Source organism: Melospiza georgiana, chromosome Z (assembly GCF_028018845.1).
Source record: "Melospiza georgiana isolate bMelGeo1 chromosome Z, bMelGeo1.pri, whole genome shotgun sequence".
NCBI lineage: Eukaryota > Metazoa > Chordata > Aves > Passeriformes > Passerellidae > Melospiza > Melospiza georgiana.
In genome coordinates, this window is record NC_080465.1 from 18,942,524 (window position 1) to 18,955,518 (window position 12,995).

The 12,995-nt window shown below is 45.4% G+C and overlaps 1 protein-coding gene across 1 annotated transcript in view; it reads right to left on the bottom strand.

Annotated features, from left to right (window-relative positions):
• Positions 1 to 3,168: 3,168 nt before the first annotated feature.
• NCBP1 (nuclear cap binding protein subunit 1) overlaps positions 3,169 to 12,995 on the bottom strand; it is a 29,588-nt gene continuing 19,761 nt past the window's right edge. The window contains exons 20-23 of the mRNA XM_058044229.1: positions 12,233 to 12,347; positions 6,973 to 7,116; positions 6,436 to 6,549; positions 3,169 to 5,543 (exon numbers count right to left, since the gene is read on the bottom strand). Coding sequence (XP_057900212.1) covers positions 5,430 to 5,543; positions 6,436 to 6,549; positions 6,973 to 7,116; positions 12,233 to 12,347 — 487 coding nt within the window. The 3' untranslated portion in view covers positions 3,169 to 5,429. The remainder of the gene's footprint in view (positions 5,544 to 6,435; positions 6,550 to 6,972; positions 7,117 to 12,232; positions 12,348 to 12,995) is intronic.

Below are 12,995 nucleotides of genomic sequence, written 5' to 3' on the forward strand. Positions count from 1 at the left end.
AATTTTTTGCCATAGCCAGGAGGGGCATAACTCAGACCTGGAGGTTATCCTGTACCACCTCACACCTACACGGGTGGGTGGGCACATGGGGGTCTTTTCCATCCTGGATAACATCAGGTTTCATGGGGTGGGCATTTGCCGGTGAATTGATCATCTTTCCTGCACAAAACATTATTATCAATATTGGTACTGTCCATTTCTTACCTCATTGCTGTTCCCAGTAAATTGTTCTTATCTCAATCCTTGATGTTTACCTTTTGTGCTTCTAATTCTCATCTACCTCCTGCTGGGAGGAGTTGAGCAAGCTGTGCATGGTTTTGAGTGTTTCAGTAGAAGCGCTAAATGGGGGAACACCATTCCTGAATTACAACATGACCATATCAGGGGCGGTGGCCTCATAGATCTACTGTTTATGAAAAGAGAAGGGCTGGTGGGAGATGGTGGTTGGAGGCTGTCTTGGGCACAGTGAAATGATAGTTTCCAGCCCTTGGTAGGTAAGGAACAGGGTCAACAAAACCTCTGCCTTGGGTTTCTGGAGGGTGGGCCTTAGCATATTCAGAACACTGGTTCAGAGATTCCCTTGGAATACTGTCCTTAATAACAAAAGGGTCCCATGACGACTGGCCATGCTTTAAAGAGGAAATCTTGAAAGGCGGAGGAGCAGACTGTCCCTATGTGCTGGAGGAAGACCAGCCTGGTCATCCTGTTTCTCCTGGCTGAATAGGATGCTTCTGCTGTAACTCAAGGGAAAGACGTTATGACCCTTGAAAGGAGGGGCAGGCAACTCGAGAAGAGTACAAGGATTATGGTAGGTCAAGGATCTCCTTTGGTAGGAGAGAAAATTAGGTAAAAGCTCAGCTGGAACTCAATCTGGCCACCACTACGAAGTAGAAATTGTTTTTATAAATACTTTAACATCAAAAGGAGAGTCTAGGAGAATCTTCATTAGTTATTGGATGCATGGGGGGACATTGTCATTAAGGGCAAAGAAAAGGTTGAGGTACTTGGGTTCTTTGCCTCAGTCTTTAACAGAAAGATCAATTTTCCTTAGAGCAACCAGACCCTGAGCCAGTACACAGGGACAGGGAGCAGCACTGACCTCCTGTAATCCAGGAGGGAGTAGTAGGGAGCAACTCGTTTGTGAGCCATTAGACCCAAGTCCATGGGACCAGATGGGATTCACCCACAGGCACTGAGGGAGCTGGCAGGAGAGCTCACTGAGCTGCTCTGCATTTGTCATCAGTCCTGGACAGCCAGGGAGGTCTGGGTTGACCAGCATGAAGCCAATCTACAAGAAGGGATGGAAGGACGATCCAGGGAGCTACAGGCCTGTCAGCTTCTGTAGTGGAATGGAATAGATCATGAGTGTGATCACACAGCACCTGCAGGAAAATCAGGGGATTGGGCCCAGCCAACATTGTTTTGGGAAAGGCAGGTCCTGCCTGACTTATATGATCTCTTTCATGACCAGGTGACCCACCTGGTGGATGAGGGAAAGCCTATGGATGTGTCTACCTGACCTTCAACAAAGCCTTTGACACCATCTCCCACATTTTCCTGGAAAAGCTGGCAGCCCACAGCTTGGACAGGAGCACTCTTTGCTGGGTTAGAAACTGGCTGCACAGCCAGGCCCAGAGAGTGGAGGTGAACGGTGTCACATCCAGCTGGGGGCTGGTCACCAGTGTTGTTCCTCAGGGGTCAGGAGGCTCCGGGGGCCAGTCCTGCTTAATACCTTTATTTATGGTTTCGGTGAGGGGGTTGAGTGCATCTCACTGGGTTCACAGGTGACACTACACTGGGTAGAAGTGCTGACCTGCCGGAGGGCAGGAAGGCTCTGCAGAGGGATCTGGACAGGCTGGATTGATGGGCCAAGGGCAAAGGTGTGAGGTTCAATAAGGCCAAGTGTCAGGTCCTGCCCTTGGGTCACAACAACGCTGTGCAGGCTGGGGCAGGGTGGCTGGAAAGAGGCCCAGTGGAAAAGAGCCTACGGGTGCTGGCCAGCACCAGTCTGGGAGTGTGCCCAGGTGTCCAAGAAGGCCAATGGCATCCTGGCCTGTATCAGCAATAGTGTGACCAGCAAGGCACTGGTGATGCCACACCTTGCATCCTGTTCAAGGTCCCAATTCAGGAAGAACACTGAGGCGCTGGAGTATGCCCAGAGATGATTGATGGAGCTGGTGAAGAGCCCAGGAGCAGCTGAGGGAGTAGGGTTTGTTCAGCCTGGATAAAAGGAGGCTCAGAGGTGAGGCTCTCTGCAACCCTCTGAAAGGAGGCTGCAGCCAGGTGGGGGTCAGTCTCCCCCAGGCAACCAGTGACAGGACAAGAGGACATGGTGCCTCAAGAAGCACCAGGGAAGGTTTAGGTCAGACATCAGGAAGATTTCTTTACAGAAGGGGTGACTGGACGTTGGAATGGGCTTCCCAGGGAGGTGGTGGAGTCACCATGCCTTTAAATGTTCAAGGAAAGACTGGACACGGCTGTGCCACGGTCTAGTTGATATTCAGTCATAGGCTGGATTTGATGACCTCAGAGGTGTTTGCCAACCTAATTGACTCTGTGGTTTTGTTAGAGGAGACAAGATGCCTGGGAAGGGCACATGATGCTTCCAATAATAGGTTTTCACTTTTTCAATGTTCTCTGCAGCTATGCAGTAACCTGCCTGCCCACCAAGCAGAGAAGGCTTTAAGGCCTTGCAAGACCTAAGGAAGTGGCACAGGGATTTGGCTAGAGGAGGGGGCAGGTCCCAGCAGGGCTTTTGGAAGTATCCTCCTTGTCATGGTTTCACAGTGCTGTCTTGGGCTCTTAAACTCCTCTCTGGGGCAGAAGGGGGTGGTCACTGACTACTGCAGCATCTGCCCCAGACCACACCCTCCTGCAGCAGCACTTCCCTTTCCCAGAGGACAAGAGGTGGCAAGGGACAGAGAGCATTTCTACACCAGCACCTCCTTGTCCCTAGCAGCACATATGCTTGCCTCACACGGCTGCAGGGGAAGGGGGTGTCAGACCAGCTGTAGTGCAAGGAGGTGAAGGCTTGTGTGTTAAGTCAGGGTACCAGAACTGGGAAACAAAACTGCTCCACACCCCTCTGCATTTAACACCAGCATAACCCAGCACAACACTGCTTCAGCGTCCCCCAAAGAGATTGGACAAACACTCTCAGCAGCAACCTGCTTCACCTTCATTTATTTTTGTTTTTATCTGTGCATTTTTTTCCAACCACACCACATTTCTACAGCATCTTTACACTATCCACCACTTCATATTTCAGCAGTTCCAAGTTTCTCCAGTTAGCGACTGGTATCACTACATAAGCATTTCATTCTTTCCTACAGATCCAGCCAATTTCCCAGTCAAGTCAGGTGTACACCATTAAAAGAAGGTGAAGGTGTCCAACAGACTCAAGAAATGCAGCCAAAGCCCATGCTCAAAGCTTGGCATGATTGGAAGTTAAATCAGTTTTGAAAGACATTGCTATTTGGTTTTAAAACACAGGATTACACTCAAGCATTTGCAACTGTATCCCCAGCATCAGTATTTGTCAAGGCTCAAAGAAACTTACAGGTTTGCAAGTTCTAACTGCATTACCAGTTTTACAGAAGTCAGAATAGTCAGAACCCTCACCATTAGTTAATATCAGAACTGATACTGACCCAAGCCAGTAAAAAACTATTAAACTCCAATTAAAACCTTTAAAGTATTAAATGTTTCCTAAAAATTAAAAAAAAAAAAAAACAAACCACAAAACCCTATTTGATTACTCAAGAACATTAACAGAGAAATATCTGAAGCATAAGTCCGTGCATGACTGACAAAATCCTTGCATAAAGCAAATTTACAACAAATAACAAATACACCCTGAAAGAATGGCAGGGGGGGGAAAATCAGTCAAGTCAGAGAGGGCAAGCAGAAAAAGTAGAAGTAACAGATCTAAGTCTATGAGGATATACAGGGTTGCTACAGGCCACACACAAAAATCAGATGAAAGGTCTATAAATACCTAAAAAAAATAATTTGTACAGGAACAAAATTACTCAAAGCACGTAATTTCCTAAGCTAAAACTAAACAGCACTGAGTGTAAAATTCTCTAAAACATTCACCTGCAAAATGAAGAGACCATAAACAGGTTGGAAGCCCCCTGCATGCTGACAGACCTGAGCACCTAAGGCAGTGTCTCTGCTGCTCACTGTGGTACAGAACACTCTGGTTTGGCTCTTATGTACCTCATGTTACTGGCCTAACTTAAAACTAAGACTGCTCTACTTTCAGTTATGTTCTCAGTCTAGGCCTCTCCTGTAATGTGTATCGCTTAATTCAGCATTAAAACACTTCTCAAGACATGGGAGCAACGTGCTGCTGTCACGTTTAAAGCGAGGGAAGCCTAGCAGATGCAACAGTTGCTGCCGAGCCAGATGAGGTGCGAGCACTCGGTTCATCCACTGTCACTGACAGAAAGATTTCTGACATCCTGCAGGCCTGCAGGTCCAGCCCAGCACAAATGGGACAGTCCAATGAGTTACAGGCTGAAAGAAAAAAGCAAGCTCAGCCCTGTCTGGGCATCTGGGGCTGGAGCTCCCAATACCTAGCTAAGGCTTGCAGCATGGAAGTCAGAAGTTTGTTCCACACCAACGCTTGGTTACTGTCTCTATTTAAGAGAAGAACTGCCACCAAGAGCAGTTCATGATTTCTTGACCACAATGCAAAAAGAATTGCATTTTTCAGAAGTGGTCCATGAAGTTTCTCTACAACTGTTTATAGATACTGTAATAAGACACTAGACAATACATTTATAAAACATATTTCAATTGTACTATATGTTTTTTCAAACTGTGAAAATCTATCTGGCCTGGTAATAAAACAAATTTTTATGCTCTATGCTACTTTGAAAATGTGTTTCACATGCCCAAAATTAAGACAGTTTTCCTATGTCATATACTAGAGAACTTATCCCACTGCTCACTGAGAAGGTGCATCCCCTTTCATACTCACAAAACACTATGAATTGTTCCTCATTTCTGCAATTAATCTGATTTAAAGGACAAGCAGAGGTAACAAATTCAATTGCTTGGGGTTGGCTTCTTTTGTTGCAAGGTTAGAAATATTTTTTGGGGGAGGAGTGTGCCTGATTTTTATATAGGCAAGAGGGGAGAAATAAAATTACCATCATGAAGAGAAAAGTCAAACTAAATTAAAAGACAATAAAAAGAATTAATACTTTAGCTCACAAATATCCCCTATTAGTCATATCTTTTAAGGCTTACAATGCTTACATAGTTTGGTTTTTTTAGAACACTCTTTTGTTGTATACAGGAGCACGTGAAAGCCAGTTTTAGTAAAAAAAATTCTTCCATCCCCATGTTAAGTTTTGCCATTAAAAAAAATTAAATTTCACTAAAGTCCTGCAGACAAGACTCTGTCCACGGATGATCCCTCAGGCCTGCAGAGCACAGAACTGCTGAAACACAGCCAGAATGTGGTGGTCCAGTTCAGCTGTAAACAGGAGGTTCTCTAGTGTCACCATGTACTGCTGGATTATCTGGTGGTGCTGGCAGATAAAAAAACCAAAAACAAACAACATATGTTTACTGTTTTTACATTTATATCAGAATAGGCAGAGAAGTCAAGATATGTAAGAACCACAAGTATTCTAATCTGAATTGTTTAGCACATCTAATTTCCACAACACAGAAGCCATGGATAAGAAAAGCATGATGTAGAGGCACTGCTGACTGCAAGCATGAAGCCTGTACTGAAATCCTGCCTTGTGCTCCCTGTAACTCCTCCTCATGGATCCTGAGCTGTGTGTAGGATCCAATGCCACTACAGGTATCTTGGGAGAATCATGGTATTTGCTTTCCTCTGAAGACATCTACTACCAGGGAAGGATTCATCCCAAGGGACAATTACACCAATGCTTCCATTCTTCAACACATCTTGTGCTCACACAGATATAACCTCCCTTAACTAATCACTTTAATCCAGCCACCTATGCTTATTAACTGATTTAATACAGAGCCAAATATTCAAAAAACATGTTTCATAGATATTTACACATCTCACTAAAAGGAATCCTGCAATATTTTAATTCACTTATTTAAAACACGCCTATTTTAGCATTCTTGCTTGTTCACAACTTTGCCCTTACTAAAAACACACAGTTAAGTGTAAATAGGTGAAATTCATAACCACATCTTGAAATATTTTTGCAGTACGCTTACAGTGAGGAAATTCTGCACTCGGGATCAGTCACTCCACCTGACTGCGGCAGGGATTTGGCCAGAGCCAGAGAGCTGTGGCCTGGCCCCACACCAGCCCCCGGGGAAAAGGTGCTGCTGCCACCTACTGCTATCCCGGGGAGCCTCAGCCCTCCAGCAGCAGAGCTTTCCCAGCCAAGCATGGCCCCGCCAACACCCTTCCAGCTGAGAAATGAAACTTACCTGCAGGAAGATCTGCTGCAACCTCTCTATACAGCTCTTGTACCAAGGTGTAAATACATCAATTCCACCAGTCTCGCAGCGCACTAAGTGCTCCGTTAACAGCATAATGAAACGCTGCAGTAGGGGAGAAAAAACCCAAACTTATTCAGTCTCATCAAACTGAAGAAGAGTTCTAACCTAAGGTAAGAGGATCTGGGTGTCCAAAGCTTTGAACACCACTTTGAGAGTAATTATTTTGCTTGGCAAATACTGAAAATAAATATGTAGTATGAAAATAAACCAGTTACCTTCTGGTTGTTCAAGAAATTGTGTGCTAGCAGAACTGCTCTCTTCCTAAGCACTTGAAACTCACCAGATCCTGTTCCAAACCAGTCTTTACAGAGGGATGATCTGGATTGACTCTAACCCATGGTGAAGTCATCAACCCCTTCCCATATGATTATTGCAAGAAAATGCCCAAGATAGTAGTGATGCTGAAAACTTATAAATCAAGTAACTTTGAAATCTGAACTGAGAAGAGACTTTGACCATCATTACCTGGAATATAACAAGAAAGAGATTCTTCTGCTCACTCTGGGCTGACTCTACTTTTTCCTGCAAGCGCTCTATCTGCTCCTCCAGTGGTCCATCTTCCCGATCGGTGCTTCGGTCATCATCGTCATCGTCATCATCACTGTCTCGCTATAAATGACAACAACACAGGACTTAAACAGCAATTTGGCAGGTGTGGATACCATTCATGCCCTCTAGTTCCACCTGTGAAAACGTCTGCAGAACTACTGAAGAGCAGCAGACAATTCTAGATAAAAATCTGGAAGGAAAAATTCTAATATGGGGACGCCCTGGAAAAAAAATTACCAAGATTTCAGAGAAACTAAAGCAAGCATAGAGACTTATCAGAATCACGGCCTTTTCCTCCAGGAAGGTGCTGTGGCTGACAGCCCAGCTGAGGTGTCCCTACACCAGGGCATGCAGCATGAGCAGCAAACAGGAGGAGTTGGAAGCCACTGTACTGCTGGACAGTTTTGACCTTGTTGTCGCTCCTGAAACTCGGTGGGATGGATCCCATGATTGGAGTGTGACTAACAATGGCCACAGGCTGTTCAGAGGGAAGAAAGAGACACAGAGGGATTGCCCATCAAGAGCTGAGTGTGAGAGTCTCTGAAGAGCAGGCATGAGCCAGTGTGAAGCTGGTGGGTGCTGATCCCAGCCCGGGCAGCACAGGGAGCCTTTGGCGGTGCCTGTGCCCGGCTCCGGCCAAGCAGAGCCTGGGGACGGAGCCTTTCTGCTCCAGCTGCAGGAGCAGCCTGCTCCCAGGCTCTGCTGCTACTGGGGGACCTCAACACCCTGCCCAGGCTGGAAAAGGAGCTGTAGGCAATCCTTGAGATTCCTAGAAAGCATGGAGGATAAATTCCTGACCCAGGGAGTAGCGAGCCCTACAACGGGGGAGATGTCACCTGGATCTGTTGGTCACCAGCGCATGGGGGCTGATGGGGAATGGCAAGCCAGGAGACAGCCTGGGATCAGTGATCATGCCTTGGTGGAATTCACAGTCCTGAGGGATATGGGTCAGGAAAGGAGTCAAGAGAGGGCCCTGAATTTCAGGAAAGCAGACTTTCAGCATTTCAGGGATACAGTCAATGAGATTGCCTGGGAGACTGCCCTCGGGGACAATGGAGAGGAACAGAGCTGGCAAATTTCAAAGAGAGCAAGAGCTTGCAATTCCCAGGAGCAAGGAATCAGACAAGGAAGGCAGGAGGAGACTGACACGGCTCAGTAGGGAGGGCACTGCTGGTCAAACTAAAAGGAAATAAGCAAATGGAGAAGCAGTGACAACAAGGGCAGGTATCCTGGGAAGAGCATAGTAGGGCTGGGGTGGGGAAGGCCAAGGCAAAGCTGGAACTGAACCTGGCAAGGGACACAAGGAAAAACAGGAAAATATGCCAGCCAAAAAATGGAGACCAAAGAAGGTGTGTCCCCTGACAGACAGTGCTGGTATGCTGGTAACAGCAAATGAGGAGAAGGCTGAGGAACTCAAGCTTCTTCAAAATAACTTCTTTTCATGCCGTCTTCAATGGTAACCCCTCTTCCCACATCCCTTGAGTGGACAAACAGCAAGACGGGGACTGTGGGAGCACAGTCTTTCCCACTCTAAATAAAAATCAGGTTTGTGGCCACCTGAAGTACCTAAAAGTCTACAGGAGCCAAGGAGATGCATCCTAGAGTCCTGAGGCAACGAGCTGATGTAGGATGTAGTTGCCAAACCCCTCTCCATGACATTTGAAAAGTTGTGGCTGTCAGGTGAAACCCCAGGTGACTGGAAAAGGGAAAACATTGTACCCATCTTTTAAAAGGGTAGAAAGGAGGACCCCTGGAACAGCTGACCTGTGAGCATCACCTCTGTGCCTGGGAAGATCATGGAACAGATCCTGCTGGAAGCTGTGCTAAGGCACATGGAAGACAGGGAGGTGATTTGGGACAGCCAGCATGGCTTTACCAAGGGCAAGTCCTGCCTGGCCAGCCTGCAGGCCCTCTGTGATGGAGTGACTCCACTTGTGGACAAGGGAAAGGCAGCAGATGTCATTTATCAGGACTTTGACATGGCTCCCCACAACATCCTTCCCTCTAAAATGGAGAGAGATGGATTTGATGGGTGAACTGTTACATGGATAGGAAATTGCTGGCATCCAGAGGGTAGTGATCAACAAATGTGGAGTCCTAGTCAGTAGGACATCAGAGACCAGTAGTGCTGCCTAGGGATTTGTACTGGGACCACTGTTATCCTGATGACACAGACAAAGGGGTCGAGTGCGCCCTCATCAAGTCTGCAGATGACACCAAGCTGTGTGGTGCAGCTGACATTCCTAAAGGACAGGATGCTGTCCAGAGGGATCTGCACAAGCTCAAGAAGGAGCCCACAGGAATCCCATCAGGATCAACAAGGCCAAGTTCACAGTGCTGCACCTGGGCCAGGACAACCCCCAGTATCAGGGGACAGGCTGGGCATGAGCAGATGGAGAGCAGCCCTGTGAGAAGGACTTGGGGGTGCTGGTGGGTGAGAGGCTGCACACGAGCCAGCCATGGGCACTCCCAGCCCAGAGAGCCAAACCTGTCCTGGGCTGCATCCAGAGCAGCGTGGGCAGCAGGGGAGGGAGGGGATTCTGCCCCTCTGCTCTGCTCTGGGGAGAGCCCACCTGGAACCTGCATCCAGCTCTGGGCTCCCAGCACAGGGAGGACATGATGATCAGAGGGATGGAGTTGTCCATCCCTCTGATCATCCCTCTGAAAGGCTGAGAGAATTGGGATTGTGCAGCCTGGAGCAGAGCAGGCTCTGAGGTGATCTAACTGCAGCCTTCAAGTATTTGAAGGGAGCCTCCAAGAAAGAGGTACTAATTACAAGAGCATGCAGTGGTAGAACAAGGATGAATGGCCTTAAACTGAAAGGCAGTAGGTTTATATAAGAAATAGAGAAGAAATTCTTCACTGTGAGAAGGGTGAGGCACTGGAACAGGTTGCCCAGAAAAGCTCAGGATGCCCCATCCCTGAGATTGTTCAAGGCCAGACTGGATGGAGCTTTGAGCAATCTGATCTAGTGGGGAGTTGGAAGTGTCCCTGCTCACGGCAAGGGCTTAAAACTAGGTGATCTTCGAGGTCCCTTCCTACTCAGGCCAATCTGTGATTTCACAGTTTATTTAAGGGAAACAGTGAAAGGCAATATGCTTGCTAATTTTATCATTACATAGTAACAAACAACTTTGTTTTTAAAAACAATCTGGCATAGATTTTTTCAAATTGTATTTACTGCAGCAAGACAGGTAATTAACTAAAGAGTTCTGAAATCTCAGGGTTTTAAAAAATAATGCACCTGGTGCGAATTCTCTCCTGCACTTGGTGCAAGAACTCGGATGAATCCAGCTAGTTAGCACAACAGGAAGGCTGAAGACTGCAGCCACTGTTATGAAGTGGATACTCCCTGTATTCATGATCAGAAAGGTTACTCTCAAGACTAGAAAAGGTCAGCACAGAAACAGATCTACTAACTAGGACCATGACATGCTTCACTGCATCAAAAACAACACAACACCACCCACAAAATACACCTAAGAACCAGCTCAGGTGACTAAGTCTTAAACAAGACTACAAGGCATAGAGGAGGAAAGATAGGATCTGATGGATTATGGTAAATTCAAACACAAGACACTGCTTTAGTATCATATAGTTGTTTCTGTGCAAAGACATCCATAAATCATCAGCTCAAAACTTTAAATATCTGTAAAAGAAGCATGTGTAACTTGGGATAAACGCGTTAACTCACCTACAGCATAGGGAATGAAGTTCATAACCAAAAGGCAGGTACAGCTCTGAATCAGTATAAAAACTAAAAACTTACCAGAACAAATGAGAATTTAATTTTATCTCTATAGGAACTTGCCTTTTTCCCATCTATAGAGGTTTCCTGAACTCAAAACACTGAAGGACCAGATAAATCATGTAAGCGTTGGACTCATTCCATGGTAAGGGAACACTCTTCATGCTGGGGAAATGAAAACTTCCTCTAAAAGGAATGGTCATGCAGCAGAGCAACAGCCTGCAGAACTACTCACTGTTGCATACAAATGTTTCTTCCTGGCACAATACTCATTTAAAGTACTAAGTAATAAAGAGCTGCAGCAAGAGACAAGGACAGAAATTAAAACACTGATATATTCAGAGATGCCAGAGAAGCTCTTTGCCTCACAGTAAGATCAATGACTGCACCTAAATCTTCCATAATCACAGGCATTTATTAACTGCTCATCAATGTAGACTAAGGAGGCAACCAGGATGGCTGTTGCTGTGAGTGAAGAAAACAAGATGAAGGCACTAGGAAGAACCAACATTGGCAAGCTGGGAGTTAATAGTGATCTCTCAACAGAAGTTTCTGGACAAATGACTGACTTGAGAGCTTTCTTCAAAAAACATCAGCAAGCTCTGTGTCACATTTTGACATTAACCTCATTCATAATTTTGGAGCTAGCTAAGGGTTTTCTGCAGGTAAACACACTTACAGACCTCAAAGAAACACAGAAATTCTCTCTTGCTTTCTGCAATTCAGCATATTTATATCCTGACTTAATTCTGTCATAACTAAGTCCTGCATTCAGGCAAGCTTCCTCAGGCCCTATCTTTTCCAGCTGCCACAGATGAAGACACTCACTCCCTTTTACTGGCCCACTTGAGACAACAGAACACAACAGCAGCTGGTTCCTCAACAGTTTGCTGTATTTAATAATGCAAGAACATGCAACCATATTCAGGAAAATAAGTTGGAAGAAGGAAGTGCCGTGCCAGTGTCAGGATCCAGCAGCATCCATCAGAAGAACAGTAACAGCCAACTTCTCAATTGCAAATAGCTGTTTCTGTGCACTTCTGCATGGAAGCCACAAGAGCATTCTTTTATAGAATTTACTATGAATAATTTGTAACTGTTCTTACTGTTCTCTAATAAGGTAATTGGAATCCAGATTAAAAGGCAAGTGGAAGTTTATATTGGAAGAGAAACTTGTGAGAGAGAACTTGAACAGACCAAATACGTATACACGCCTTTAAAAGATTTTACTGAATTCTTAAATTACATCCAGGACCAAGAACATGCATCTGATTTTTGATGTCTCAGTGCTACAGCTGACCACACCTCTGCAGACATACTTCCTGAACAACCATACATATTCAGTCCTTCCCAAAACTAACTGAGTGTCTGTAGATCAGCATGCAGGCTTAAATAACTTGGTTTAAGATTTACAAACAGATTACTCACTCTTTTGTGCTGCCTGGCCAATCTTGCTTTGGTCTCCTCCAGTTCTTTATGAATCTTCAGGACATGCTTATTCATCTTACGAATTGTGGAATGTAAGATCTCCCAGATATAAAACCTAGGAAAGACACACAGCTCAAAACACCACATTACACACTGCTTGAAAATAGGAAATTAAATGTCATTTTTTACCAGAAAAATATAAGTGGGAGAATTAGAAAATCTACATATCATTTAAGGAGACATCTATCTACCAGAGTGAATGAACACTCAGCATACAGGAAAGCATACTTGTAATGCAAGAAATCTTAGCCATCAGTTCTTGCCTATTTGTTGCAGTACACTTCAGAGTCAGAATTTTATTTCATGTACACACTGCAAGAGTATTAACACCAAACTTGACTCCTCAGATCTAACAGTTCTGATCTCAGTTTGCAGTGCACCTGTGGCGGCACAAGTTACATCCCGCCCCAAGGGCCAGGACGTGCCCAGCCAGCAGCAATACGACACACAGCAACAGACTGTCTAGCAACAGCTCCACTTCAGCAGGCTTAGACACTGCTAGCAAAATTACACGCTAGCAGCAATCTTGCACTTCATGTCAACATTCATACCCCAATTCAGAAAGAAAAGTGTTTAAGTATGTATTTTGTAGAAAGGGCAAAAGCCCAATTGTACCTTATTCCACTACTGAGTTTTCAAAGATTGTACTATGTACTGGAGAGTTAAAATAGCAAATCAAAGACAAATAACAACCCAAACCAAG